General features: G+C 35.7%; 4 protein-coding genes and 1 long non-coding RNA gene across 7 annotated transcripts; 3 read left to right on the top strand and 2 right to left on the bottom strand.

The window, feature by feature from the left end:
- The first annotated feature begins 4,483 nt into the window (after positions 1-4,483).
- On the top strand, positions 4,484-8,732 carry LOC102612372 (uncharacterized). The gene is made up of 7 exons (XM_006480739.4): positions 4,484-6,759; positions 6,847-6,937; positions 7,040-7,197; positions 7,374-7,425; positions 7,520-7,599; positions 7,687-7,780; positions 7,887-8,732. Exons 1-7 carry the CDS (start codon positions 5,068-5,070, stop codon positions 8,621-8,623), a joined length of 2,904 nt encoding a protein of 967 aa, XP_006480802.1. The 5' UTR covers positions 4,484-5,067; the 3' UTR covers positions 8,624-8,732.
- Positions 8,733-8,909: 177 nt separating this feature from the next.
- Positions 8,910-10,292, bottom strand: LOC102612178 (uncharacterized). The gene is made up of 3 exons (XR_370954.4): positions 10,157-10,292; positions 10,030-10,069; positions 8,910-9,406 (listed from the first exon to the last, which is right to left on the bottom strand). It is a non-coding gene; the product is annotated as an uncharacterized LOC102612178 (long non-coding RNA).
- A 6,510-nt stretch (positions 10,293-16,802) lies between these two features.
- Positions 16,803-19,138, top strand: LOC102627373 (uncharacterized; the record flags this gene model as incomplete). Its single annotated transcript, XM_025099594.2, has 5 exons — positions 16,803-17,387; positions 17,787-17,844; positions 17,934-18,051; positions 18,155-18,272; positions 18,851-19,138. Coding segments are annotated over 5 exons (933 nt in total), but the record flags the coding sequence as incomplete, so codon positions are not given.
- A 1,067-nt stretch (positions 19,139-20,205) lies between these two features.
- LOC102611887 (hypothetical protein) lies at positions 20,206-22,145 on the top strand. 3 transcript variants are annotated; one of them, XM_015531123.3, is made up of 4 exons: positions 20,206-20,368; positions 20,547-20,601; positions 20,700-20,849; positions 21,581-22,145. In XM_015531123.3, the coding sequence occupies exons 2-4, from the start codon at positions 20,590-20,592 to the stop codon at positions 22,055-22,057; spliced, it is 639 nt and encodes a 212-aa protein (XP_015386609.1). In that variant the 5' UTR covers positions 20,206-20,368; positions 20,547-20,589; the 3' UTR covers positions 22,058-22,145. The 3 variants fall into 3 exon arrangements, with proteins under 3 accessions (XP_015386609.1, XP_015386610.1, XP_024955316.1); XM_015531124.3 differs by having other exon boundaries at positions 20,213-20,368; positions 20,523-20,601; XM_025099548.2 differs by having other exon boundaries at positions 20,223-20,445.
- Positions 22,146-22,718: 573 nt separating this feature from the next.
- LOC102611584 (putative E3 ubiquitin-protein ligase XBAT31) lies at positions 22,719-26,007 on the bottom strand. The gene is made up of 8 exons (XM_006480737.4): positions 25,477-26,007; positions 25,277-25,345; positions 25,058-25,129; positions 24,839-24,960; positions 24,617-24,757; positions 24,433-24,540; positions 23,849-24,107; positions 22,719-23,577 (listed from the first exon to the last, which is right to left on the bottom strand). The coding sequence occupies exons 1-8, from the start codon at positions 25,654-25,656 to the stop codon at positions 23,146-23,148; spliced, it is 1,383 nt and encodes a 460-aa protein (XP_006480800.1). The 5' UTR covers positions 25,657-26,007; the 3' UTR covers positions 22,719-23,145.
- Between the last annotated feature and the right edge of the window lie 1,703 nt (positions 26,008-27,710).

The following is a 27,710-nucleotide window of genomic DNA, read 5'->3' as shown; positions in this document are numbered from 1 at the left end:
GTGAGGTACCTCATCTCCCCCAAAAATATAATTTTATTGTTCTGGATTGGTTTGACTTTTCCTACCCCAAAATCAGTTGAAAACACTTACATTAATTTTTAGTATCAATGATTTTTGTGTAAATAATTCGTATCACTATAGTATCACCAAAATAATGACACTATAATTTTAGTATTTAATGATACTATTTTTGTGTCATTAATTTATGTTACTATAATATCACCAAAATAATGACACAATAGTGTTAGTATTTAATGATATTATTTGCATGTTAGTGATTTATATCATTTTAAATATTTAGTGTGAGAATTTAGTGATATTATGTTGCTTTTGATTAATAGTATATTTTTATTTTTATTATATTTTTCCTATTTATTTTACAATTGAATAAAACTCAAAATATATTAAATATACAAAATCTCGCAACACAATTCACATAATAAAAATCTCAAATACATTACTTAAATTAACATAATTCAACTACACCACTATTTGGAAAAAAAAAGTACGAAATTAAGTTTTCCACAAGTTCTGAACAACAACAAAGTACTAAATTAAGTTTCAACAAACATTAACCAACAAGAATAAGCACAAGAATGTCACTGAATATCCATACATGGCTTCAATTGTTTTTCACCTACAAGTACATAAAATCAATTAGTACACCACAAAAATTAAGTCTTGGATATTTAGAAGCAAAAATACTCATAAATTAGTCATTAATTACCTCATAATTGTAGGTTGTAATTAACTTGGCAACATATGTAGTCCATTGATCACAAAGTCGCGAGAGCTCTTTCATGGTGTACTCATCAATTCCTTTGAACTTTAATTTCAAAACAATATGTTATTCACAAAAAATTAAATTGTAAACTATAGTTATTCACCTAATCTCTCCAACAATATACCATATACCCATTATTATAAGTACTTTTACTTACAACATATAAAATACATACAATATATGATAAAAACATAGCAATCAAGAAGCACACATTATGTTCAAGGTACAAGGTTCTTTTTGAGGTGATTTATTTTACAGTGCATTAAAAAAATATGATACAGTATTCTAAAAATTGTTTTTGATACTTACATTATTTTTAAGAATGTTCACATTTACAACAATATCTTAAATGTATTTCATCACGTAGTAGCCACATTCAAAGTTGCTGGATTGCCTCGCACACTACAAAATAAAAATTACATAATTTATTTTTTCTGAAATAAGCAATGGATATTTTGTTTTTCGTAAAATATCATCAAAGACTGCTAACAAAGCATAAAACCCTTTATCAGACCACCCATAGTTTCCTTTCACACTATAAAGTCTCATTAATCCAGATAGCTTTGAATGTTTTGCACCCGGATACAAAGGTTTTTCAGCATCTTCAAGCATTTCTTTAAAAGAACTAGAATCTTTATCACGATGCTCATAAGCATCTTCGACCATGTCAATTATGTCACTATAGTCATGACATCTAAATCTTTGATTATGTTAATGGTCTTGACACTTTGTAGATGTAGAAACAGGGTCAGTCTCACCATGCCAAGTCCAAACTCTATATTTTGTGAGAAAATCTTTTTCAAATAAATGGTCCTTCACTTGTGGAGCAGTATGAAACTCCATATTACAACAAAAGGTGCAAGGACATCTAATTGACATTCGGTTTTCAGCATTCAAAATGGCAAAATTTAAGAAATCAGTAACTCTAGGGACAACCTATTACAAGTTATCCAAGTTATGTCCATTTCAAATACTTTTACCTGTTTATATATTATATAGTGTCAGTTTAAGTTTAATAAAATTGCATGATTAATTTCAAATATTTAAAGTTATTATTATTATAGCTTCAATAATAAATTTGTAATTAAGGAAAACCACTTACAACTCCTATACTATAAATCAATGCATTACCATAAAGTATAATAATTTTCTAGTCTAGTTATATTAATTTGAAAACATTAATAATAACATATTTTTGTTTGTGAAAATTACATGGCTTATGTATTAATTTGAAAACATTCCACTTACAGGTAATCCCGATCAAGTTTAAATCACCAGAACGTCCTCTAATTGATGCTCCACCTATAAATTTAAGGAGATGAATTAGTAAGATTGACCTTAATGAGCCGAGCTAAATTTCTAAATAATGAAGTTTATTAAATAATGATGAATTAATAAAACTAGGATTTTAGGCCCTTTTATATAATAACCTTTAATATTGTGAATTTACCAAAATAAGTAAATTTGAGATATTATTTGATAATAAAATTATCCTAATCAAAATAAAAAATCCAAAACAAACGGTGTCCAAATCCGATATCTAAAAAAAAGTTAAAAATCCTAAAAGAAACAAAAAAAAAAAGAAAATATCTTAAAACCAAAAAAACAACTAAGAAAGAAACAGAATTTCAGGCTCATGTTTGGACCAGAACTGATTAAACTGTTCTGGATTTGATTCGTCTCATCTCAAGCTCGAAACGGTATATTATATGTCTCAAACAGACACTTGTAGCCCAAGTTATGCCCTTTGAAAAGTACCTTACTCGCAACACGCAACCATCCTACATTACTATGTTTAAGCACAACTATATTGCCTAAGTGGAGTTAGAGACTGCAAACACTAATTTTACTAATAAAGATTACCTTTAATTCTATCTAATTTTGCACTATTACTAAAACTAATGCAACCAAACAAAAGCTAACCTTCAACGAACTACATGTTAGAGTTTGGTTAACAGTTCTGTGTAGTAAATTATTGAACTCCAACAAAGCAGGTTGTATACATACTAGGAGTATTCAAGTTTCATTTGGCACATAGTGAGCAAAATGGTCAGAAACGAAGTACTACTGTAATTGCCAACAACAACAACGATGTTGATAGAGCTCTGATTGCTTCAAAATACTGTTGAAGGGTGAATCAGAGGCTCGATTTTTGAAATAAGAGTTTAAATAGACTGTAATTATGTTTAGGGTTTGTTTTACGCCCTTACAAGGTTAGTGAATTTCGATTGATGAGATGAGAGAAAGAGGTTCGATTAAGATTTAGGCTAGTGTAGTGAACTACCAAGAATAAGTATAAGGGTATGTCGGCCAGCATAATGAACTAAGGAAAGAAATTTTTAGGTTAGGATTGATGAGATGAGAGAAAGAGGTTCGATTGAGATTTAGGCATATTGCTTTTGCTATTATATTTTTGTTTAAATTTTTAATGACAAAATTTGTATCTTAAGTTTATATGATTTAGTGGTTTGTGTTTCAAACATAAAAATTTTAAGTTAAAAGGTCTTAGGTTCGAGTTGGTAGATTTATAAATTATAATAAATTTTTTTAACCTTTGATACTTCAGTGTCAGTGATTTCTGACGTTTAATTTACTGACACACTAATATCAATAATTTATGATACTTATTTGTTAAAAATAAAAAATAGTATACATGTACACAATTACTGACACGTTTTACAAAGTGTTAGAAAATTAAGTGTCGGTGAATGTCATTTTTGTAGTAGTGCCTTTTTAGACCACCGTCAGTGGTGGAATCAAGATTTTGATTTGAGGTTGTCAAAATGTACTTCGTTAGAGGTTATTTCGCAACAAAAATTTGGAATTTAAATTACGTATTGTATTTATTTGAATTGGAACAATAAAAATAAAATAATATTATTTAAATATTAAAATATATAAAATAAACTCAAAATAAATAAAACATGAAGAAGGCAAGTCTTCACGACTTTTGAAGAGATGAAGTAGATTAAACCTTTCATAGTTAGGGGTTGCTTAATTCTTAGTGTGGTTCTAATTTTTTCTTTTTACCTAATATTATAGGGGCTGCCTGGGCCACCCTAGGCATTAAGGTGGTTTCATCTTTGCGCAAAGATGCATATTTACTTGAAATTTCACGCAAAACATGAATATGTATCTACATTATAATTATAAAACAAATCTCACATCAATAGGTGTGCTTTAAAATAAAGAAATTTTTTAGTTTATCATAGTAATACATAAATACTAAGTTTAAAAACTACAAAATCATTGTAGAAACTAACATTACGTATAAATGGGTTCTATAACATCAAAGAGGGAAAAGTCGATAAACAGCAATATTTGATTAGACATGAATTTTAGATTATAAATTTTTTAGCATTTAGGATGAGAATAAAACAAATTCTAGGCATCAAGGCTCAGCAATATCTGAACTAAAAGATCTGTTTCAATTCATACACGCATGTAAAATTTTGTCTTTTTAAATATCTTCAATTTTAAAAATCTCTCATCACTATCATTTCTGAAATTCTATAAAACATCAAGATCAAGGATAGTTGAAGAGTCTTTTGTGATCTAATTTGCCCAAAAATGTCATCGCTGCTAGCATTTTATGCTATTTTTAATTTAAACCAAAGGCACATAGGTAGATCTGCAAAGATTCATCAAAAGGCATTAATAATCGCTGATATGCTTCATAGATTTCTTTTATTGATCCAACTTGTTGCCTATCAATAACTAAATCGCCTCAAAAATTAAAAATAAATAAAAATAAAACGTGCAAATGCGTTATGAAGAATCTGAAATAAAATATAATGAAAAAAATCATCAAACAAATCCATCAATGATTGATTTTGGACTAGACCCAGGCCAAGCCCAAATGCTAGATGGGCCCATGAGCCGGTATGAAACCAAAATGTAACAATATGAATAAGAGTGGGCCCACTAGAGTTACAAGCAATGACGCTGCAATGAGGAGAGTGGCGACTTCATGTCGACGCACATCTGACTAAAGACGTGAAGGCATGTAATAACGACCCCGCTGACCGTTTCTCATACCCTTGGAGACAAAAACACAAAAACAGATAACGGTAACCAACCCCCAATCCACCCGCCAGTCCCCCTCGTTTTTCTCTCTTCCTTCCAAAAACAAAAAAACACAAAATCGAAAAAAAAAACATAATTCACAAAACACTTCCAGGAAACGCTTTTTTTTTTTTTTTTGCCCCTTTCTTATCCTTTCCATGTTAATAATAAAAAATCAATAACCAAATCAAAACCAGCAACCAGAAAAGAAAAGGAAAATGGAAAAAATGGAACGCAAGCGAACGCTTACAATGACGTGGGACGGCCTCGCCGACGTGGACGACGACGACGACCGATTTTTCGAAACCTTCGATCGAATCTCCACCGCCGTGCCTCTCGACTTGGCATCTTCCGACGACGACGACGACGAAGACTTCGAAGACTCCCGCATGTCGTTTGTCTCCGCGGTGTCGTCCGCTACTCATCTTCATAAGCACCCTACCAAAAAAGAGTTTCAAAACTTCGCCAGGTCAGCACCCGGTTCAATGTCCCCGGATTACGACGTCTGGATGCTGGCCCCCGGTTCGATCACCGAACGGCGGAAGAGACTTTTCCAGGACATGGGATTGTCTCGAGACAGGGAGCTTCTCAGCTTTAAAGTTGACGACAACAATGTCAATAACAATAACAATACTAACAGCCACCATGAAGCTCCTGCAAGCGTGTCAAAAAATAAAAATAATAATAATAATTGTAATATCAAAGAGAGTGAAGAGACAAAACGGCATAATTCAAATCTGAATCCAATAACACAATCACATTCAGAGTCTCCGGTGAAAAGAGAAAATTCTCCGACTCAAGAAAATTCTCCGGAGACGACGGTGGTGCTGGTACGGTCAAGATCAGACGGGGATATTGAATCTTTATGCATCGACAAAAAGAGAAAAGAGGAAATGATTGGCTTGATCTCGAAGCAGAGATTGACAAGAACGTCATCAATGATGCTGTTGCAGCATGCAAAGGTGTGTCCGTATCAAGAATCTGTAAGGGTGGCATCTAAGGACTCGTCAGGTAATAGCGTTCGTTCTGTCCGTAGGAGTGGGAATTTTGCGTCGATTTTATCCAGTAGTAGATTAGGTGCATTTTTCTTGATAAAGAATTTGGATACTGGGAAAGAGTTTATTGTTAATGAGTATAGTGAAAATGGGATGTGGAATAAGCTTAGTGATTTGCAAACTGGGAAGCAATTAACAATGGAGGAGTTTGAGAAATCTGTTGGCCATTCCCCCGTTGTTAAGGAACTAATGAGGAGGGAAAATGTGAATAGGATCAATGATTCTGCGAGAAAATTTAGCGCAAATTCGTATCTTTCCAAGAGTTTGAGGATGAGCAAGAGAAGGGGAGCTGCATTGTTGAAGAATATTAAAGGGGTGGCTCATTCTATGAGTGTTAAGGGAGATAAAGAATGCATTAATCCTAATCCATTTCTTGGAGACCAGAGGGAGCAGAAAGAGCAGAAACAGAACAAGAATGTTTCTAATAAATGGGTTAAAGTTAGGCAGTCTGGGAAATCTTACAAGGACTTGAGTGCTTTGCATTTGTGTCAAGAGATTCAGGCTCATGAGGGGTCTATATGGACAATTAAGTTCAGTTTGGATGCACGGTTTCTTGCTAGTGCAGGTGAAGATAGGGTAATTCATGTGTGGGAAGTGCAAGAATGTGAAGTTATGTCTATGAGTGAAGGGAATTTGACACCAATTCATCCTTCGTTGTGCAATTCATCAGATAAAGCAAGTTCATTGGATGGCTCATCGCCAAATCCTCCACCGGAGAAGAAGAAGAAGGGGAAACATTCTTCCCCTGATTATGTTCATGTGCCAGAAACTGTGTTTTCGCTATCTGATAAGCCTTTTTGCTCTTTCATAGGTCATTTAGATGATGTTTTGGATCTCTCCTGGTCTAGATCTCATGTTAGTTTCTCAACTCTATCGTGATTTCTTATTAGTCAGACCATTAATTTTGACACAAGTTATAGGCCAATTTCGATGGTTTTGCAGCTGCTGCTTTCATCTTCAATGGATAAAACTGTCAGGTTATGGGACATGGAAACCAAGAGCTGTCTAAAGTTGTTTGCACACAATGATTATGGTAAGGTTTTGTATTTTCCTTTTCAGACAAGCATTAGTAATATCAATTCAGCAATATAATTTCCATCTTTTTAGTCATTTCTGATGTGTGTTTTTGTTGCAGTAACTTGCATTCAATTCAATCCTATGGATGATGATTATTTCATAAGTGGTTCACTTGATGCAAAGGTGAGAATCTGGAGCATATCTGATCGGCTTGTCGTTGATTGGACAGATCTTCATGAAATGGTCACAGCTGCTTGTTACACTCCTGATGGCCAGGTTCGTGTACATTACTTTTTCAGTCTGCATTTTGCTTGAATTTACTTAGTGTAATGCTTTTGTACTGGAAAAAAGCTCAGTTCTGTTAAACTAAGTTGTAGTCTGTTCTCAAGTTCAACATCTCAATTCTGTTTTGATCTTATTTTATATTTGATGTTCCATGTTTCAATATGAAGAATGCTCTCATTGGTTCGCATAAAGGGAGTTGTCGACTATACAGCATAGAGGGTACGAGTTTCTCTGAGTGTTTTCTTTCTTGTTGCAATGTATTTTTGTTTAAAAATGAACATCATGTAAATGTGCATTTTATTTTGGAGAACAGATGGCAAACTACATCAATTAAATCAGGTTGATTTCCAGACCAAGAAGAAGTCTAGTACCAGAAAGATCACTGGTTTCCAGGTAATTCTTCTTTTTGCCTCCAATTTATCTTATTATTGTTTCTATTCATCTCCAAGGGATAAAGGCTATAAGTTTATATCTGAACAGTTCTCCCCAAGCAATCCATCTGAAGTTCTGGTCACTTCTGCTGATTCCCGTATTCGAATTTTGGATGGTTTAGACATTGTTCATAAATTCAGAGGTATCTTTTCAGAAATTGGAAGTACATGCTTGTTTTCTCTAATACATGGATGCAGTTTTTGGTCTCTTTCCCCATTAACAATGATGCATACGTTGTATCAAAACAGGTTTCCGAAATACCAGCAGTCAAATTTCAGCTGCATTCAATGCAGATGGAAAATATATTATAAGTGCAAGTGAAGATTCTCAAGTATATGTCTGGAAGCGTGAAGAACATCGAAATGCAAGCACAGGAAAAAGAGCTATTATCACTACCAGAAATCATGAACACTTCCAGTGCAAAGATGTGTCAGTAGCAATACCTTGGCCTGGTATGGTGAAGGGTGAGCCGCCACCAACGCCAGTCCAAACCAAAAAGCACGCAAAACGTATCAGCTCAAATCCTACTTCTGCTACTAGTTCACCAACCAAGGAAGGGAGCCCTGCAGGTCACAGTAGGCGACTATTGCCACCTCTTCCAAAGAAAACCAATAAAGTAGAGCGAGTTCCAAGTCCGCCAGAAGAAGAACTCTCTTTAATTTCTCATGATCCTGGGATTAGTGAATCATTCACTTCAAATTCTTCTTCAATAAGATCTGGTGATTCACCTTCCATATCCACCGCCTCGGAAACAAACTCAAATTCTTACTCCCCGAGGCAGGATGACCCAGCTTCCATTTCTTCTAGCACAGATAGGAATTCTTCCTCATTTACAAATTGGTCTTCTTGGTTTGATGTTGGAAGTCATTCAAGCCATACAGTTCAAGCAACGGCTTGGGGCTTGGTAATTGTGACAGCCACTCTAGGAGGTGAAATCAAGACTTACCAAAATTTTGGAATACCCCGTAGGTTAGGCCGTCTGTGAGACATTGTAATGCTTACATGAGTAGGAATTGAGACAATTGCGGTAACTGCAGAAGTCTTATTTACATTTTGTAAATGCGAAATTTGCTTAACAGACTTTCTCTAGATTATACAGCTAATCTACCATCTAGTTTGAATGTAAACTAAAATTTTCTTTTGCCATCATGAACTGCAGCTGCATGAAATTCTGTCGATAAAAATACTTACCAAGACTTGTCTGTTGATCAAACAAACTGGAAAAATTGATGGAAAAGGAAAATAGAAATGCTAAGAAGTACTCAGGCAGATGTTTGTTCACTTATTTTAGATTTCAGCCAATGATTACAATATCTAACAGTTTATCTTACACGTCTACAATAATTATTTTGAAACTGGCGGTAAAAAAAATTCCTGAAATCAAGTACTATATTTAATAGAGTTAAATGAAACAGAAAAAGCATACAGAAGTATAAAATTATAAAGGTAGGAGTACATTGTTTTTCTTTTGAATGACAGTAACCTTCAAATATCAAGTTTTGCAAGTTGATTCAGTTGAAATTCCAGCTTTTCCTCGCTTTTCACATAAATGGAGGTAGGATTACCCATTGTTTTGGATATTTTGGCAGACCTTCCTTCCGATCAACAAGCTGCAGATCAAGATGCATTCAAAATGAGGAAGGAGAAAACACAACTCCAAAAAGAAAATGGTAGAATTTCTTCTTTGGGTTAAGGACGATAGCCGTTTCTTTGGATCCAGGTTGAAGAGGCAGAGTAAAACGTTGGCTTGAAGGGTAGAGTTTCTTGCCTGTTGAACAACAAGTTGCCAAATCATATCAAGGAAAAAAGATTTCAAGCTTCATATATATTCATAAAAGATTTTGATAGAAGACAAACAAATATGTGACTGGTAGCATTTCGGATAATCAAACTAAATCAGAAACAAGTTCATTAGTTGATCAGCACAAGAACAGAGAAAGTGTTCAACATCAGACAATACCACCAGTGTTCAACATCAGACAATACCACCAGTAAAGTAAAAAATAACCATCAAATTGTTACATTTAATGATCTTTGCAAATGTGGTTCTGTCCTCCAAATCAAATTTCCATACTTAAAAGCTCAGTAAAATTTGAAATATCTTTATTACACTACTATTATTTAACTTTCATCTTCTAATCAATTTTGTAGGACAAGTTTTGAACAATGGCATCAAAACATAAGCGAAATTTTAAATGAACGAAAAATTCTTTCTTAGGTGCGGACGTTTCCACTCGGTACGTGTGATGAACTACATAGCTACATATTGGAGTTCGAAGTTCGTAACATTTTCTCAATTTTGTAGTCAGTTCCAAGATTTAGTTGCAACCCAATTTTATAAAATATGGATATTGACAGCTGAGAAATACTAGTAAGAGGTTAAACCCTTACATCGCCGATGTATGGCCTCCTGCAAATCACTCACTGTAGCCTGCAATGTAAAAGTAAAACAAACCCCAATTCATCAAATGTCGAGCAGAATCTTTTCAAGTAATCAGATTTAGGTTAGCAAGTGTACCGAATCTCGAAGCTGAAGCCCACCCTTGATAATTTAATACTCGGAAGGGGGAGTTTTGGTCAGAGTTGGGCAAAGCTAATGGTGCCCACCTCGGATGTACTTGTATATGGCGGGAATTTGTGGGCATATGGCAGGGGGACCCTGCTCGTTTGATTTTTTTTTTTTTTTTATAATAAAAATGGCTTATGAAGGTGCCAAAATCCTCTTGCAGCTTTTAAAATAATTGTTGTTAGTTGTGCTGTAGAAATAATCAGCTGTGAAGAGAATCAGTTAAGTGTTTGGTAAATTTTAATTTCAAAAGTACTGTGAATTTTGAAAGCAGTTATGAGTGTTTGGTAAATCTTATTGTTAAACTAGTGTAAGAAAATAAATGACTAAAATGTACATAATGTAGGATGAAATTTACTTATACATATAAAAATGTACACGTACAATATCTCGTTGAATCAAACAATTTGTTTTTCATAAAAATGTGGAATTGACATATTAACTTCTTGCCAAGCAGCATAAACATAGCATTTTCTATAACTTTGTGTCATGTATCTTTAGTTACACAAACTATTCTTATGGAGAAAACGTTAATTATAATGAAAATTTATTAAAATATTGATTTTATTTTCAATTTAAATAAGGATAATTTCGGGTTTAAGTAATAATTGTAAGGATATTTATGAAATTATATTAAATGATAAAATTGATTCTCAAAATCAGAATTTTAAAGTTACTCCTTCTCTGCTTTTCAAAATCAGCTGTAGGAGGAGCTGATTTTAGCAAAAGTGATTTTGATTTTTTTTACCAAACACCAAAATTAACTTTTAGATTTTTAAAATCAATTTTAACCCTCCCAAAAGCAATCCCAAACAGGGCCTCAGTCCAATTAGGAAATTTCCTACCTTAACTTCGTGCATCCATATAATTATGTTTGCTTGGACAAATGGACATATCTAATAATTATGTTTGCTTGGACATATCTAAGATATATTTAAATGAAAAATATAGACCCAAAAAGAAAAATAACATTTTTTTTAATAGAACTGCATTAAACAACGTAATACTTTGCTAAAGACAAATAGTATGCATATCCTCATATGTAATTGGGATATATAATTTGTGAAATGACTTATGAAGTGTTATCATTTGATAGATAAATAGATATATGATGTAATATTATTAAATTAATTAATAGCGATGGAAAATAAAATTAATTAACACTTACCTAATGTTAAGTAGTTTGCATCACTTGAGATGCAAACTATATAAAAAATTAATATTTACATAGTCTGCATCTCACATATCAATATATATATATATATATATATATATAGAGAGAGAGAGAGAGAGAGAGAATTAGTAAGATTCTAGATAACTATTTTCACATATCAATATTATTTTATTCTGAATTATCACTTAATATAAAAATTTCAAAATTATACTTGGAGTATCTATATAAAACTTGGCCTTGGTATTAACATCTTAATACAACAAAAGAGGTGTAGTAGGACTATTTTGTTAAGGTTCATTGATTTTGCTTCTTCACTATTCAATTTAGGTCAACATCCATTCATTATCTCTTTTCTTTTTTTAAGTGAAAGTAAGGCTTTCAATTAATGGGAATAAGAGAATAACAACCTAATCTCTACTGAAAAAGTTCCCAGCCACACAACCAGCTTATCATAATTCAAAGCTACATTTGGTAAAGCATGAGCAGTTTTGTTGTAAGTTCATGAAACATGTTGGATTTGAGACTGGTTTAATCTCTTCAGACTATCTTGAATAGTGGTTATTTACCAAAAGATTTCTAACAAACAACCTTTTCTATTGCGAGCAAGATCAACCACTTCTTTGGAATCTGATTCAACGATCATTGGCTGACGCTTAACAATTTGAGCTACTTGAATGCCTAAATTAACTGCTTCAGCTTCCATATAAGCCACATCCCCTTTCAAACCAACCTTCTGGACTTCTGCTGCAATAGTTTCACCCCTGGAGTCTAATGATCACTCTTAATCCTACTGTCTGATTTGAACGTATAATGGCAGCATCAACATTCTCTTTAAACCACCCATTTGGGGGAGGCATCCATGCTTATTGATTGCAGCATCAACTCCTAGAGAGCACTTAACATGTCTTGCCGAGCTAAAAGTTTGATGTGCTGATAATATTCCGTTAACTTCCAAACTTTTAAAGCATATTTACACCCCATCAAAGCATGAAAGGTGTCTTCATTCTCCTTCTGACATCTCCAGCACACAGGCTCATTAATAGCTTTCCAAAGATTATAGGTTGTAGGTAGCAGATTTCGCGCTGCTCTCCATATGTACACCTTGATCTTTTCTGGAATTTCCTTAGACCAGATAACTTCCCAATGAGTTTTGGAGATATCTGAGCTATTTGTTGTCTCTGTGCACTTCAGTTTTAGAGCATTTGATACCCACTCTTGACAATGTTATTACCATGCTTATCGTAGTGTCATATTAGTTGATTTGGCTGAGGGGACTTTGGGAGGGGAATGCTTAAAATCCTTGCAGCCTCATCTTCCATAAAAATCTGAGCAATAACCTCTTCCTTACACTATTGGTTCCTAATCAGGTCGGCTACCATAGAACAAGGGGGTAAAGTCTGTGGAGAGATTGGTTTTAGAGTTTCAGGCTTTGATATCATATTGCTTTTGTATATATACACTTGCTTTCCATCTCTAATTCTCCATCTTGATCCTTTATGAAGGATTTTTCTGCCCTACTAAATAATCCTCCACATAAACGAAGGTTTTGAGCCCAACTTTGTTTCCATGAAACTTGACTGCCTAAAATATCTTGCCTTTAAAATTTTGGTCATCAAAAGCTCTGGATTTTGCATAATCCTTCATCCTTACTTAGCGATCAGAGCTTGATTAAAACTGGAGAATTCTCGAAAACCCAATCCTCCTTTGATTTTGGCCTGACACAGTCTTTCCCACCTTGCCCAATGGATGGTTTTCTGAATCACCCCACCAGAATCTAGCTATGGCTTTTTGGATGTCATCACAAATACTCTAAGGTACTTTGAATACACTCATTGCATATGTAGGCACGCCTTGAGCTATAGCTTTGATAAGCACCTCATTTCCCCCACACAAAAAGAATTTGTGTCGCCAACTGGACAGCCTGCTAAGGACTCTTAATATGATGTTATTAAAGAAGCTGATCTTCATTCTCCCCACCATGGAAGGTAAGCCAATATACTTCTCATGTTTGGAAGCTACACTAAGATTAAAAATACTTTGATCTCCTCCACCAGTCTCTGATTTGTGACGCTGCTAAAAATCATGGAGGATTTTTTGTAATTGAAAATCTGACCCGAAGCGTTGGTATACACATCAAAGATCTGTTTTAAGTTTTTGCAATCTTCATTAGAGGCCCTGGAGAAGATCAAGCTGTCATCTGCAAAAAGAATGTGATAGACTGACAAATTTCTACTAAAGCTCAATCCATGAATTAACTTTTGTTTTTCTGCCACCATGAGCAAGTTTAAAAACGCCTCTGCACATATAATGAAAAGATAAGGTGATAACATGCATCCTTGTCTTAATCCTCTTTGAGGATATATTAAGCCTTTAGGCACACCATTGATTAGCACTGAGAAACTCGCTGTGGAAATGCAATTCATCACCAGATTTACCCAATTTACAAAGAATCCTAGCTGCTGCATTGCCATTTCTATAAAACTTCACTCAATTTTATCATAAGCTTTGCTAATGTCCAATTTTAAGGCTACCAAACCGTTTCTTTTTCTCCTGCTTTGCCCAATTTTTTTAAGACATTCATAGCTTATAATTACATTATCAGTGCTTAATCTATTCGAGATGAAGGCACTTTGGGTTGAGGAAATAATCTCATCTAGAATTTGCTTCAGTCTATTAGCCAAGATTTTTGTCAGAATCCTATAAATAACATTACAGAGGCTAATAAGTCTAAAGTTAGTTACCTCTGTAAGATTATGCACTTTTGGAATCAAAGCAATATAAGTGTGATTAAGAGGTGTTAGACTACCTCCCTCATTAAGAATGTGCAGGCAAGTAGTTATCATTTTTTCTTTGACTAAGTTCCAGTGATTTTGAAAAAAGGCTATAGGTAGCCTATCCAGACTTGCTGCTTTAGTGGGACACATTTGAGTAAGCGCTGTTGAGATCTCTTTAGTGAACTTCTGATCAAAGAAATTGTTCATCTCCTTTGTTACTCGTCGCGACAAATTTGTTAGAGCTGCATTCAGTTGGGTTGGGGATGGATTAGTTGTAGTAAAAATATTTGTAAAGTATTCACAGAATAGTCTTTCTACATCCTCAATTTCTTCATTCCAGATTCCTTGGTCATTCTCAAGCCCCATAATTTTATTTGTTCTCTTTCTCGTATAGGCTTTTGAATGAAAAAATTTAGTGTTCCGGTCCCCTTCTCTCAACCAATTGGCCCTCGATCTTTGTTTCTAGTGGATTTCCTCATCCAACAAGATGTTGTCAATCTGCCTTTCAGTTCTTCTTATCTCTTCCGCACTCTCATGATGGCTGGAATCTATAACTTCAATTCAGCCAAGGACTTCTTAGATTTCTTCTTAAACAACTCAACATGATTTCCCCATCTCCAATAATTGTTATCACTCCATTTTCATTTAATAATCTCCATACATCTATTTTAAGGGCCCAACATATCTTCGTAATGAGCTCTGTAAAAAGTCTTCTTCATATAGTTCCACCATTTTCCTTTCTCAACCAGTTTGATCAAAATCAGATGGTGATCGGAGCACCAAGACACTAAATTCACAACTGCTTTTTCCTGGAAATAATTACCCCACCCTTTATTACACAAAAAGCGATTTAATCTCTCCTCAACCAGATCTACCTCGAACCTCCTATTTGACCAAGTGAACATGTACCCAACAAACCCCAAATCCATCAACTCACACTCCCTGATGGCTTCTCTAAAATCAGCTATTATGCTTGCATGCTTCTCATTACCTCTTATTTTTTTTCATTTAAGTTAAAAATTTCATTGAAATCCCCATGACAGAGCCATGATAAAGAGGATAATTCTGCTAACCTTTTCAATAACTTCCATGTGTGTTGTTTCTGGACTGATTTTGGGTGCCCATAAATGCCCGTGCATCTTCATAATCTCCCTTTCTCGCTATGAACAACAACATCAATATGATGAAGGCTGTATGATTTAACTTCAACCGTGACTTCAGAGCTCCAAAGTGTTGCTAGACCACCTATTATCCATTCTCTTCCGACTACAAAACAACCAGGAAAACATAATTGCTCATAATTTTTCCTCATTTGTGGCGTTGTCATTTTTGTCTTACTGAAGAGCAAAATTTGGGGTCTATGTTCACGGATAACTTCCTGAGCTTCTCGAAACGTTCGGTCCTTCCCCAATCCCCGAATATTCCAATTTATAATCCCCATGGCTGTCGCTTGTCGGCGGGGCTGGTTTTTAGCCGCTGCCGATACTTCATCAACAACAAGTGGTACTTTCTCCATATCATCACCTTCTTTATCCTCTAGTTGTAGTTTTGCTGCTACTATGTTCTAGTTAAGAGCTCGTTAGAGAAGGAAAAGTTTCTTTTGGGCTTGTTCCTTTTATTCTTTTGGAGTTTGGGTTGTCCCAAATTAAGAAGCTAGCCAGCCTTTTCATTGTCATTTGCCCATATTTAATTCCTCCTCTTTCTTCACAATTGCGGGCTTGAGATTTCCACTTTCTCCTTTTGGGCCTACATTTATTTGTAGGAAGCCCATTATCTCCATCTTCTACTTCTGATTCCACCTGGACCATGTGAACTTGAGTCTTTTGTTGAAGGCCCATAATTTCCTTCTTTTTACAATTTGTCCAATTCAATTCCCGCTCCTCATTTCCCTCTTTCCTATTTTTTTAAAAAATATTTTTTTCCTTTAATTCCTCTCCTAGATGTCTTGCTTCCCTCCATTTTCTTTCCTCAATCGTCTTTCTTCCCATTTTTGCCTCTTCCCCATGAACTGTGATGTTGACAACTAGCTTTTCTTTTCCTAGACAGCTAGTAAAAGAATAACCAATAGGAAGAATTAAAAAGAAATAATAGCATTAAGATTTTTAAGGAGTAAGATTAACCATAGCTCAAGAGCACGATGTTTGTCCTGATTTTTCTAGCATTGCTACCATAAGACGTCAAGATCTTTTTTTTCTTCTTATTAGGGGCGAAAGCTAAAAACTTTAGTTACATGGGCCAGAGTGAATAATGTATACATAGTTTAGAGATATTTTTTAATTTCTATTAAGGTCATATCCCACTCTAGTCTCCATTAAAATCTGCCCCTGCTTTCTACTTCAAATAATAATTTTTTTAGTTTTTTAACGCGACTAGGCAGTAGAAAGAAGTTAGTGTTTTGAGATTAATAAAAAAAAAACGAAGGCAAAGAAATGAGGAAATTGATGAAGGGCTGAATGAACAATTGAACATAAAGCAGTGCTTGATTTGGAATTGCAAAGTGTAAGAGCGGGGACCCATTTGAAGGAGTTTAGAAACGCATGCCAATTTTACAATATGTTTCTAAAAATTAGAGATCCCTTTGTTATTGTCCCAGTTTGATTTGAAGCATCATTTAGGCGTTTTCCCCCCAAAATTCAAATTCTTAATTTAAAAATACGCCGAGTCTACTTGCCGCCCCTTGGGCCCTTTGACCTCACTCCTCACCGGTCTCACTGTCTCTCTAATGACATCACCAATCCCCTTCTCAATCGACGATAAAGACCTAGACGACGCCGCATTATGGGCCGTAATCGACTCCGCCGCCGCAGCCTCCGTCTCACGCTCCTCCGGGTCCGCCTCCAAATCACGCAAGCCCCTCGCCATCAGATACCCCAGCTACCGTTCCCCGCCGACGCCAATCTCCCGCCCTTCTCCGCCGCCAAACCCTAAACACCAGCACTATCGGCAGCAGCAATTACACTACTCCCCGAATTCCGACTCTCGCGGAGAGATCGTCAACGATCGGCCGCTCAAGGTGGCGAGAACGTGCTCATCAGAAGCCAGCGAGAGCAGTCCAATGGCTTTAGCGCACCGAACTCCGCCGAGTCCTGTGGCGTATGCGTCACCGGAGGCGTATTTATCCCCGGGAATTAATGGGAGGGTTGAGGGACACGACCAGGATGTTACGAGGCACAGTTTGTCTGGGAGATTTCCTACAGTTTCGCTGTTCAAGGAGTACCAAAACGCAGCCATGGCGGTAAATATTTTAATCTTGATTTTCAAATTTATTGATTGATTCAGTTGTTAATCTCTTAATTTGCCTTTAGCTCATGTTACTTTGAAACTACTTATTATTATTATTTTCTTTTTGGGAAATAGCAAGAAATGTGTTTGATACAAAGTCCATTAGTAGATTTGACTTCGTGAAAACTCTCGATTAAGCCCTTAAATTTGTGAAAAACGTTTGTTAGAGACTGAGAGGTGTTGAGGCCTATACATGGCTAATTGGTAAATATTAGCTAAGCCCTTTAATGGTTGTACGTTGAAAATTAAGCAGAGCATATGAGTTACAAACATACCCCTAAACACTCCAGATTTTTCATAAAATCCGAATTACTTGGTATGTTTATTGTGTCTTGTCCTGTTGAATGAACAGATTTTGGAGAAGTCTGATTACACCATGATTTCTGGGAGCCCTTTCATTAAAAAATCGGGTATGTAGTTCAGGGTTCGGCAGCCTTATGCCTTTTTGTATTGAAAATGCATTGTTGAACGCAACATAGGGGGTGTTTATGTTGTATAGGTTGGAGGAAGATATCATTTTACTTCAATGTATCCTATGAGATCAAAGACAAGAGCATTGAATTTGATGAAAACCGCAATGTTCAGAGGGCTGAATTTGTGGTTCGGGCATATATGCAGTAAGTTCTTTTGGCAATAAAGCGGAGAATTGTGAAACAAATTGGCAGCACATTTGTTACAGTTTTGTAATGGTTATCTTCTACTTGTCTTTGTTGTTACCAGGGGAGGTAGGTTTTCAGATGGATGGGGTTCATGCGAACGGCGTGAGAAGAGATTTCTAAAACCAAATCATGATATCCCTAGTACAGCAGAAACCAGAGCAAAAAACAAAGCATGTCAGGTTGATCTTCTCCCCAGAGGTTCATTCCAAAATATTCTATTTGTGACATGACTTTCTTATGAATTACTCCTTGGTTCTGTAGTTGAACTATACATGTCTCTTTATGCATGTGCACACACTTGGTCAAGACACAAATCTCCCAAAGAGTTAGGTGATTCTGTTAGGTGAAACCTAACATCTTATTTAATGGTGATGCGTCAATGAATTAAACGTGTCCTGAGCTAAACAAGGTAAGGCTAGGGCTAGGTCAGGTAATTATTGCCATCTCAGAATGATAAATTTTGTTTTGGATTGGTGGCTCTCAGTTATAAAAAATGTGGAGCTTGACAATTGAACAATCCTTGTTTGCTATATATATATATATTTTAACCCAGGTCCCTATTCTTGTCATTTTCATTATCTTTCGAGTCATGAATTATATTGTTAGATCTTTGTGCATTCCTGTTGGTCCCTCTATTAGCCATTGGTACCATTTATCACAACACTGTTTGCATAGAATTCAATGTCCTGATGTTTATGACATATATCACCAATTAGTTTTCTTGTTCTGAAAGTGAAAATATATATTTACATCACAGGACCTACTCGGAATTGGAGAGTATAGACCCGGTGTGAGCCAATGCCAGCGATGATAGTTACTCAAAGAATCCCAACTTGGCTATTCTGGTTCACTAAAATATTCTTCGAATTACATGATGATAACCTACAAGGCAATATAACACGTGAATTTCTTATTAACTTGTGAGCAAATTCGAGGGAAAAGAAAAGAACGAAACATAGAATGCTTCATGTATTTTTCTTTGACCATCTAAATGACTCTAAATCTGAACTGTAGTTATCTCCTTTTACCTGCTTTGTCATTTTTATTTGTGAACATTACTTTTTTATGTTCCTTACATTTGGTGACACCGGGATGGGATCAATTAGATGATTATCTCAAAAGGGCACGTGGGGAATGTTTGGCGCTTCATTATTGTTCAATTATTTAAAAATTAGACAGGATTGAATTACAACGTACAAAAATAGTGAACAAGGCTACGTGGTCCAAAACCAAAAGGAAAAGGCTTCCCTCGCAGTACAGGACGAAACAGTTGATATACAACGAGGCATATCTGTTTCCTTTTGGATTTTTAGGTCCTGTTCTTTAACAGTCTGTACCCTTTAGTATTTTAGTAACAAGTGTATTTACAATGACAATTAAGCCCAGTGCCTTTTTCAGAAGTAGCTGGCAAGTCCCAAATGAGCCCTTTTTTTTTTTTTTTTTAAGTTTTAAATAACACATAAGCTATTGGTTGGAGTTTCTTTCGATCTTCGGTCTCCTGCTACCTTTAAGCGATATTTTTACGTGAATAAACCTTCTATTCACAAAACAATTGACATGATTGATTGCCTGATTTTCATCGACAATGATCATCTTACCGTGCTCTCAAACTTGGTTTTGAATTTGAGTCGACTTAACAATTATTTTAATTTATACTTCTCTCCTAATTCAATTAGGTAAGGATAGTAGCGAAGCCACTAAGAAATAAGTGAGGGCAATTAATTTTGTCTAGTTTAAAAATCTTAGAAGATATATTGATTTAGTGAGGGCAATTAATCTTGATTTAGTTAACTTATAAATCTGCCTCTGTTGAATTAATTGAATGTATTAAATTTAGGCTAAAAAATGTATAAAAAGTTTTAAATTAAAAAAATTAAGTTTAAATTTTATTTTAAAAATCACACAAATATTCACACATACAGATAATAATAAAATTTTGATATTATATATTGTCATAAATTTTGTCTCGACTGATTTGGTTTTATGACCAGCTAGTAGGTAAGAATATATAATATTTTATCAGTCATGGGAACAAAGTCCCATCAGTTATTTTTATTGTGATTTGATATTAAAGAGAAAAATGGACCAAACAAAAAAAGGTTAAAAATTTTGGAAGCTTGATAGTACGGGGATAACGTAGTCATATTAGAAAAAGCTGTGGGCTTGAATCCTTGACGCTTCATATTCCCCTTTTCTCTCGCACCGGTACAAAACGATTCCACTTCCTCTCCTTCCCTGTGGCTGCTGACTGAACCAGAGATGCCTCAAAGAGCTGGTAACACGTCACTCTCACAATCGTTCTTTGCGTTTTAGTGTTTCGGGCTCTGCTCACTGCTCAGATTGCTGCTGCGTGTGAGAGATTTCTGACTCATTTTAAATGATCTTTATTCTCTGTAACGCTGTTTGCATTTCACTTTTCTTGATGCTAGAAATGACCGTTCCTTTGTCTGCAGCACCTTCACTGTTCTCTTAGTCAAATCAAACTCCTCCAAGTTCATGGCTCGGCAGGTACTCATCATATTCTTCTCTTTTATTTTGAAGGTTTATGAGTTTAAGGCTAAACCCATTTGTTGTTATTATTATTATTATTATTATTATTAATGTAGGAAGACGGGTGGCCTCTTGGCCTGAGGCCACTTAATGCAAGAGTTGGGTTGGTGGGAAATCGCAATTTATCTGGTTCAGTTTCTTTCAACACTTTGCTTACTGGCTCTCCAAGCTCCTCTACACTTTCTTCTTCAGATCTTGATACAGAGGTCACTTCTTTCTTCTCAGTTGATGCCTCGGTTTTATTACTATGCATTTAAAAACTTTTAGCACGGAAGCGCAGATGCATTATGTTAGTCCAGGCATACAATTATTTCTTTGAGTAATACTATGCATGCATAGCTAGGATAACAATCAAATATTTAAACTTGTGTGATCAGTTAAATAAACTCGTATAAAAACCTCTTGAGCAAGTCATCGAGCAGTTTGAATAGACTTTATTTGTACACCATTATTGTATTTTCATTCAAGTACTAGCTTTGGGTATGATGAGTACCAGATTCATTTCCTTATCTTTTGATTTTGTTTTCTTTAATCTTTAGTTAATTTCACGGAACAACAAAAGCAACTTAAAATCCCACTTTACTCTTTCCACATGGGCCGTCATGATGGTGTTTTTGACTGCGCTTGTTACTTCCACTAAACCCTTTTAAAGATTGCAGATCTCTTTGTTTGAGTTAAAATATACAAATATGGTTGTCCTCACACTCAATGAGGTTCCATGAACTGAAAACAAGAAAGAGATGCCTACTGCCTCTTGGATCTCTCACTGATTAGAATGGTGAAAAAGGTTTCTTATCACGCATGCAAGTGAACCTAGGGTCCCAGAACATGGGCTAACAGATCAATGAATCTGTCATTGCTATTAATCTCTGATCAGTCTTCCTTTGTGCCTAAACTTTTGTTAATCAATTCAGATACTTATTTTGTTTGATATCAGTCCACTGGTTCCTTTTTCCGCGACAAGAGCATCACACTTGGGAGCCTTATTGGTGTTTCTAACATTCTGGAGCTCTCGCGAAGATCTACTAGGAGAAGACCAACGGATACCTTGAGAGACCAGAAGAATTACAAGCCTAGGCCTTGGTTGTTTTCGCTGTGCTCAAAACTAACTACGGATGCTGTGAACACTAACAACACGCCCTCTCTTGGTCACTTTCTTGAAGCGGAAAGGAGAGCTGCCAGCATTTGCAGGAGGAATCATAGCCCAGCAATCTATGGACCTAATGATTTTTCACCAGTTCTTCCAGTTACAAATCCAAATCCTTTATTTGTCGGTGACCGGGTTGCCCCTCATGCAAGTCCTTCATTAAGTGCAGATGGTGAGAGAAGATCTAATAGAGAACTACTGGAACACGGCGATGGATACGGAGCTCCATTATTGCTTTCATGTATGTGTGGTCAACTCATTAAATGATGCGTTTTCATTGAATATACCACACTCTTTCAGGAGAAGAATGTATTGCGTGGTTAAAATTTATAGATATCTTTGTTCATTTGTTTCATAGGGGCCAATTTTGCCAAAAGTTATGCCTTGAAACCTTCCTGATTAATATAGGCTTTTAAGCAATAATAAATTATTACTAAACTCAAAAAACTCTCATTCGAGATTTTTTTCCCCCTTCCAAACATTCTTGGTGTTCTCTCTGTCCAATTCAAAATAACCCAGGTGTCTTTTTTCTAATGCATTAGCCATCTTAAGCAATTACATAAATCAAAGTAAACTTCTTCCTGTCTTTCTATCATTGTATGACTGGGATCCCAAACCCCAGAACTCTGGAACCTAAAAAAATCTTACTGGTTTAACCAACTAGTACTTACAGGAAACGGCAAACAATATTTGCCTCCTATTCCGAAAAACAGAGTGTTTTTCGATATAAAAGAGAGAAGACAAATGAGAAGGCAAATGTAGCTTAAGCTATTTCAATAAGCTAATATAGCAAACATTATTTTGTAACCAAGTAGTTCTAAGATTCATTAATCATGATTCGATAGGTTCCAAGTTGAGGCAGAACAAATGTGCGCATTTCAATTGGCAAATATATTTAATGAAATTAAAAGGAATGGCACAGATAGCAGTTTTGCTTATAAAATCTAAAATAGTATTAAGAGCGGATTTCTCCCGCTTCTTCCACAAGAAATAGTGGATAAAAAAAGCATACTGTTTCCTCTTTTCTTTCTTTGTTCTTTTCCTTTTTTTTTTTCCTTCCTTTTTAATAGAGGAAATGGATCATACTTAAACATAGTTGAACAGCCATTGAGCATTTGGCCTCATTATTCTGTACAAACGTGCGGACTTGAAGCATGAAAATCCTGAACATTGTTGCTTCTTCAATCTAAAGAGCAGCATACTAGATTGACAGGATTCCACAGAAAAAACTTGCACAAGGACATTTTACTTGACTCTTGTATCTCACATGCTTAAAATTCAAATGGAGGAGGGTTGAAAAAGTTACCCAAATGAGCCATTTAAAGCAATCTGAATGTTACAACACTGCTGGTCCATCAACTAACATGGCAAGAAGGAGAATCCCTAGCATCCATGTGTAAAAGCTTATCACTTGCTTCATTGCATTCAGCTGCGACCCTTCCTGAACTTCTGCCAGCTATCTTCACAAATGAGCCCACGGCTGACAAACCCTTGAAGCTGCTGCTGCTTCCTTCGCTGGAATTCCAGGACTTCCTTGATATCCTGGGTTTTGAGGGACTAATGTCCAGTTCGGTAGCAGAGTTGATAATTCTGGCAGCAACTAGGTTGGCAATGCTGCAGCGGCAGAAGGGGCAAGCAGGGACCTCTGGGACAGCTGTTATGATGTCAGGCTTCTTGTGGCAACACAGGGCTAGGGTGCAATGAGCACACATTTGATGCCCACATGGCTTTATCTCAATTGTGCAGAGATTTTCAAAGCATATGCAGCATAGCTCAACGTCACTTGCCTGCTTGAGAAAAATTTTCCGGTAAATACAAATGAAGAGATGAACATACCTATATTTTAACAAGATCAGTACTCTATGGTTTTCCACAAATCAGGGCCTTGAGGTTCATTTACCATCACATTTTATCTCACCTTGATATGGGAAAAAAATCATATTTTTAAAGTCATATCCTGGATCATTTCTATTACTATTAGAATTTAGACATATGTCACAATTCATACTTCAGAATACATAAGTTCAAATGGATAATTTAAGCTTAAAAGAATATCACCTCAGAGGTATTGTCATTGACCTCAGCATCAGAAGGTGAAGTTGATGGAACTGAGCAGATTGTCTCATTCAAAATGGCTTTCTCCCTCTCCTCATTTGTCTCCATTAAGGCCTTCTCCAGCAGCTCTTTGGCCTCTGGATTAAGATCAGTCATGTTCCGTAATTGCAGTGGCCAGACAAGAGGCTCTGCAGATGAAGGGTTCAGCAAGGCTGCACACGCTTGATGTTTGTACTTGAGAGCAATTGCATATGGTATTCTCCTGAAACACGTCATTTTTAGCTGAAATCAATACAAGACTTCTAAAGCCATCACATAAACAATACCACTAACATTTCAGGATTGATAGCAAAACTTACAACATTTTTATTTTGCCAAAAACAGGAAGACAGAAGACAAAGTGCCAAGAAAAATAAAGTTTCCCAATTTGCAATTCAAATTAGTTCTTCCAAAAATAGACTTGCAAACTGTACCATGGAAACAAGATACCAAAATGCAAAATTACACCAAAGGTCTTTCTCTACGGCCCATCTCACATAACTAATAGCAAAGCAAAGGGCTTTCTATCTCTTGCTGGGAAGACTCACCCAAATGCATCTGGCTGAACCCTATCAGCTCCCCAAGCAAGCAATTCCCGTATACACTCCAATGAACCTCCCCGAGCAGCAAAATGAAGTGGTGTGCTCCCTGGATATCTATATATATGCCTCCCATTAATCTAAATGAAGAAGTCACTCAACAAATAAATTAGACCTTATGATTGAAAAGTACCCATTTCCACCAGTTGATGAACAAGCAAGAGCTCCATTGTCTAAGAGGGTATGAACACATTCAGACCATCCTTGACGGGCAGCCAAGTGCAGTGGGGTAGCACCACTTTCGTCTCTTATGTTAACAAATCTTGAAAATCCCCTGCAACAGCTCTCGTTCAGTCACACAATAATTATTGAGATTCAACTTTACACACACGCAGATGCAGAACAAGAAAGAGACCAAGTATTTGCTACAGGGCTTGTCTGGGCAGCAGTAAGTACTGCTTGCAGGCAATCTGAATGGCCATAGTAGGCAGCATAGTGTAGGCAAGTTCTTCCTTGAAGAGAATCAAAATTCAGAATCTAATAATTTACAGCACACCAAATGATCAGTTTCATCGAAAATTATCCAAGAAAAGCAAAGCCAAAATCAACGTAAATCGTTAAGAAGAAAACATACAAATGCTCCACTTTCAATGAGTTTTTTCACACAAGATAACTTCCCATTCATTGCAGCCACCATTAATGGGGTCTGAATAGGCCAATCACCAGCACAATCAACCCAAAACACAAGTAAAGCATACAATGTCAGAGACTAAAATGCATAACCAATAAAAACAGCAAGTAAAATGGAGATTTAACAACTGACACAAACATATAGGAAAACCAAGAATATTACCTGTTTATAGCGATTCAAGGCATCTGTATTGGTATATAAAAAGAACTGATCCAACAGCATTGACAGAACCTACCCATGATCCAGAAAAGCCAATAAAACAAAAACCCAGAAAATCCCATCAATATTTTCCCAAGAAAATTATAAAGAAACCACAAAAACAAGCAAATCAATCAAGTAAAGCAACAAACTCCTAAACTCACCTCCATCTGGCCATAAGCAGCAGCCAAATGCAATGCAGATTGCTTTCCATATCCACTAGTCATTCCCAAGACAGTTGGGTCAGCTTCCACCATAGCCTCAATCATCTGCAAGTCCCCATTCTCCACGGCAACAAACAATGCACTTTCACTTCGTTCCCTGCAACTCATTCTCTGACCCATGACCTCTCTTTAGCTCAATATCTTGCACTAAAGAAATGAGAGCTGCCCGGAGACTTTATTCACGCGCCACCACCACGTGACATCCGGCTCCCGCAGTGTGGCTGCTGCTTAATCTTATTGTAGTGGTGGCACTAAGCCAAAGGACTGATTCTTTTCGAATGTGAAATGCTATCCATTTAAGTGTGTAAATAATGCAACTACATTTGGCTAGTAGTTTGGTCCCGCGCCCGCCGAAATTTCGGGAAATAATCAAATCCTTTATTGCCATAATCATTAATAATGCAATCCCATGTTTAGATTCTTCTTTACAGCCTTTGATATTTTGTGTTTTTTTTTTTCAAAGGTAATATCAAATCTTTCGGTCGGAGCAATTTGGTGATCAACTTTTACTTTTACTTTTTTTTTTTTCGTCCTCGTCACTCCAAAATTTAACGAGGGGGAAAAAATGAAAAAAAAAATAGGCAATCTTTTAATTTAATCCCTTCTTTGTGGGACAGGAAATTGTTTTCCTTGGACTTTCTACTTATTGCTACAATCCAAGTCATCAACATGGATAGCTTTTTTGTCTCTTTTCTTCTTTGGTCAACTAATTACAACTAAAAAGAAAAAAAAACAATACAAAAAAAAAAAGAAAATATTTGTGAGTCTAAATGCTTACTGTCACAGTTGAGTCAAAGTTCAACACATTGTAACAGCAATTCAAAGTTCAAAATAAAAATTTGATGTGGTTGGTTTAAAAAAAAAAAAAACCAATATATTTTCTAATGTGATTGGCTCGGATACTTAAGAGATAATTTGAAAATCTGTGGCAATTACATGTGAGACCTCTACCATATTTTCAAGAAGGGATTAAACATTAATAAGTTTATGGAGACTTCAACTCAAATAAGATCAGAATCAGCCCGCCACTAGATAGTAAGGCTAAGTGGCAAATGGCAATAAGAGTCAATTTGAAATTTAAATAAATAAGAACATGTATGGATCTTTTAAGTCCCAGTCAAAATATATTGATTTTTAACGCATATATTCGAGAGAAATTTAAAACCTAAGGCATACAGTGAGTAATCTTAACATACAATTTTTATTTTATTGAGATTTGTAGCTTATCTTGAACTGCGAGCTGCTTTTCTTAATTACTGGATTCAATTGTAGTGGCTTAATGAATCTGCAGCTTACTGGTACTTCCAACAATTGATTTGTTTTTCTCCATGAATGTTAGCAAATGATCTTTGCCTTTGCAGATTGCACTCATATCAACTGGTTTGTATACTGAGGTAGGTAGAGGCCGAGATATCTGTTGGGTTTGCCAACAAAAGATTATCTTGCATGCAAAGAGCACTGCAAACTAATATTGAATTTTGCAAATGCGAAAGTGGAATAAGTTGTTAAGAAAGTGCTCCATATGTTTGAAGAATCTCAACATTTTGTAGATATTGGTCATAATGGGTAAACAAGACATGTCCCATGAATCATTTTAAATAATGTCGAATAATAATATTCAGCCTAAAGGATGACACATGGGTGACATAAATAGCAATCATACTCATGCCTTTTGACATTGTTGTGTTTAAGTTAAAAGCAATAGGAGTGTTAAAAAAGGGTTCCATGAGGTGTTGTTAATTAATATCGCCGAACTGTTTTACCATATTATGCTTCTTGTCTATTAGATATGCTGGAGTCCACTAGGTCGTATTGTTTAAATGATCAAGATTGTAATGTTTGTGATGTGATATTTCGAACTATATGGGATTTACCCATATCCTACTATTATAACTACTTTGTTTGCAGTGATTGATTGATTGATATGTTGATGTTTGTCAAGCTACTAATTCTTGTGGCTTCGGCTGGAACTATGGGTATATTTTTGGACAAGAAGAATTATGCAGTCAATTATGGTTCTATAGGGTGCCAATGTGCCATTGTAGCAGCATTATATACACGATAAGATTGTGCGAGAAAGTTCAGAATTCCAGCCATCATAATCGCATTATAAATTCTCCAGGTTGGTTGCTGAATCCACTTGTGAGGCTACCAACTTGGGGGAATTGGAATTT

The sequence above is a fragment of the Citrus sinensis genome, chromosome 6, assembly GCF_022201045.2.
Source record: "Citrus sinensis cultivar Valencia sweet orange chromosome 6, DVS_A1.0, whole genome shotgun sequence".
Lineage (NCBI taxonomy): Eukaryota > Viridiplantae > Streptophyta > Magnoliopsida > Sapindales > Rutaceae > Citrus > Citrus sinensis.
Note: the sequence above shows the minus strand (reverse complement) of the source record. Positions and strands in the feature narration are given on the sequence as shown.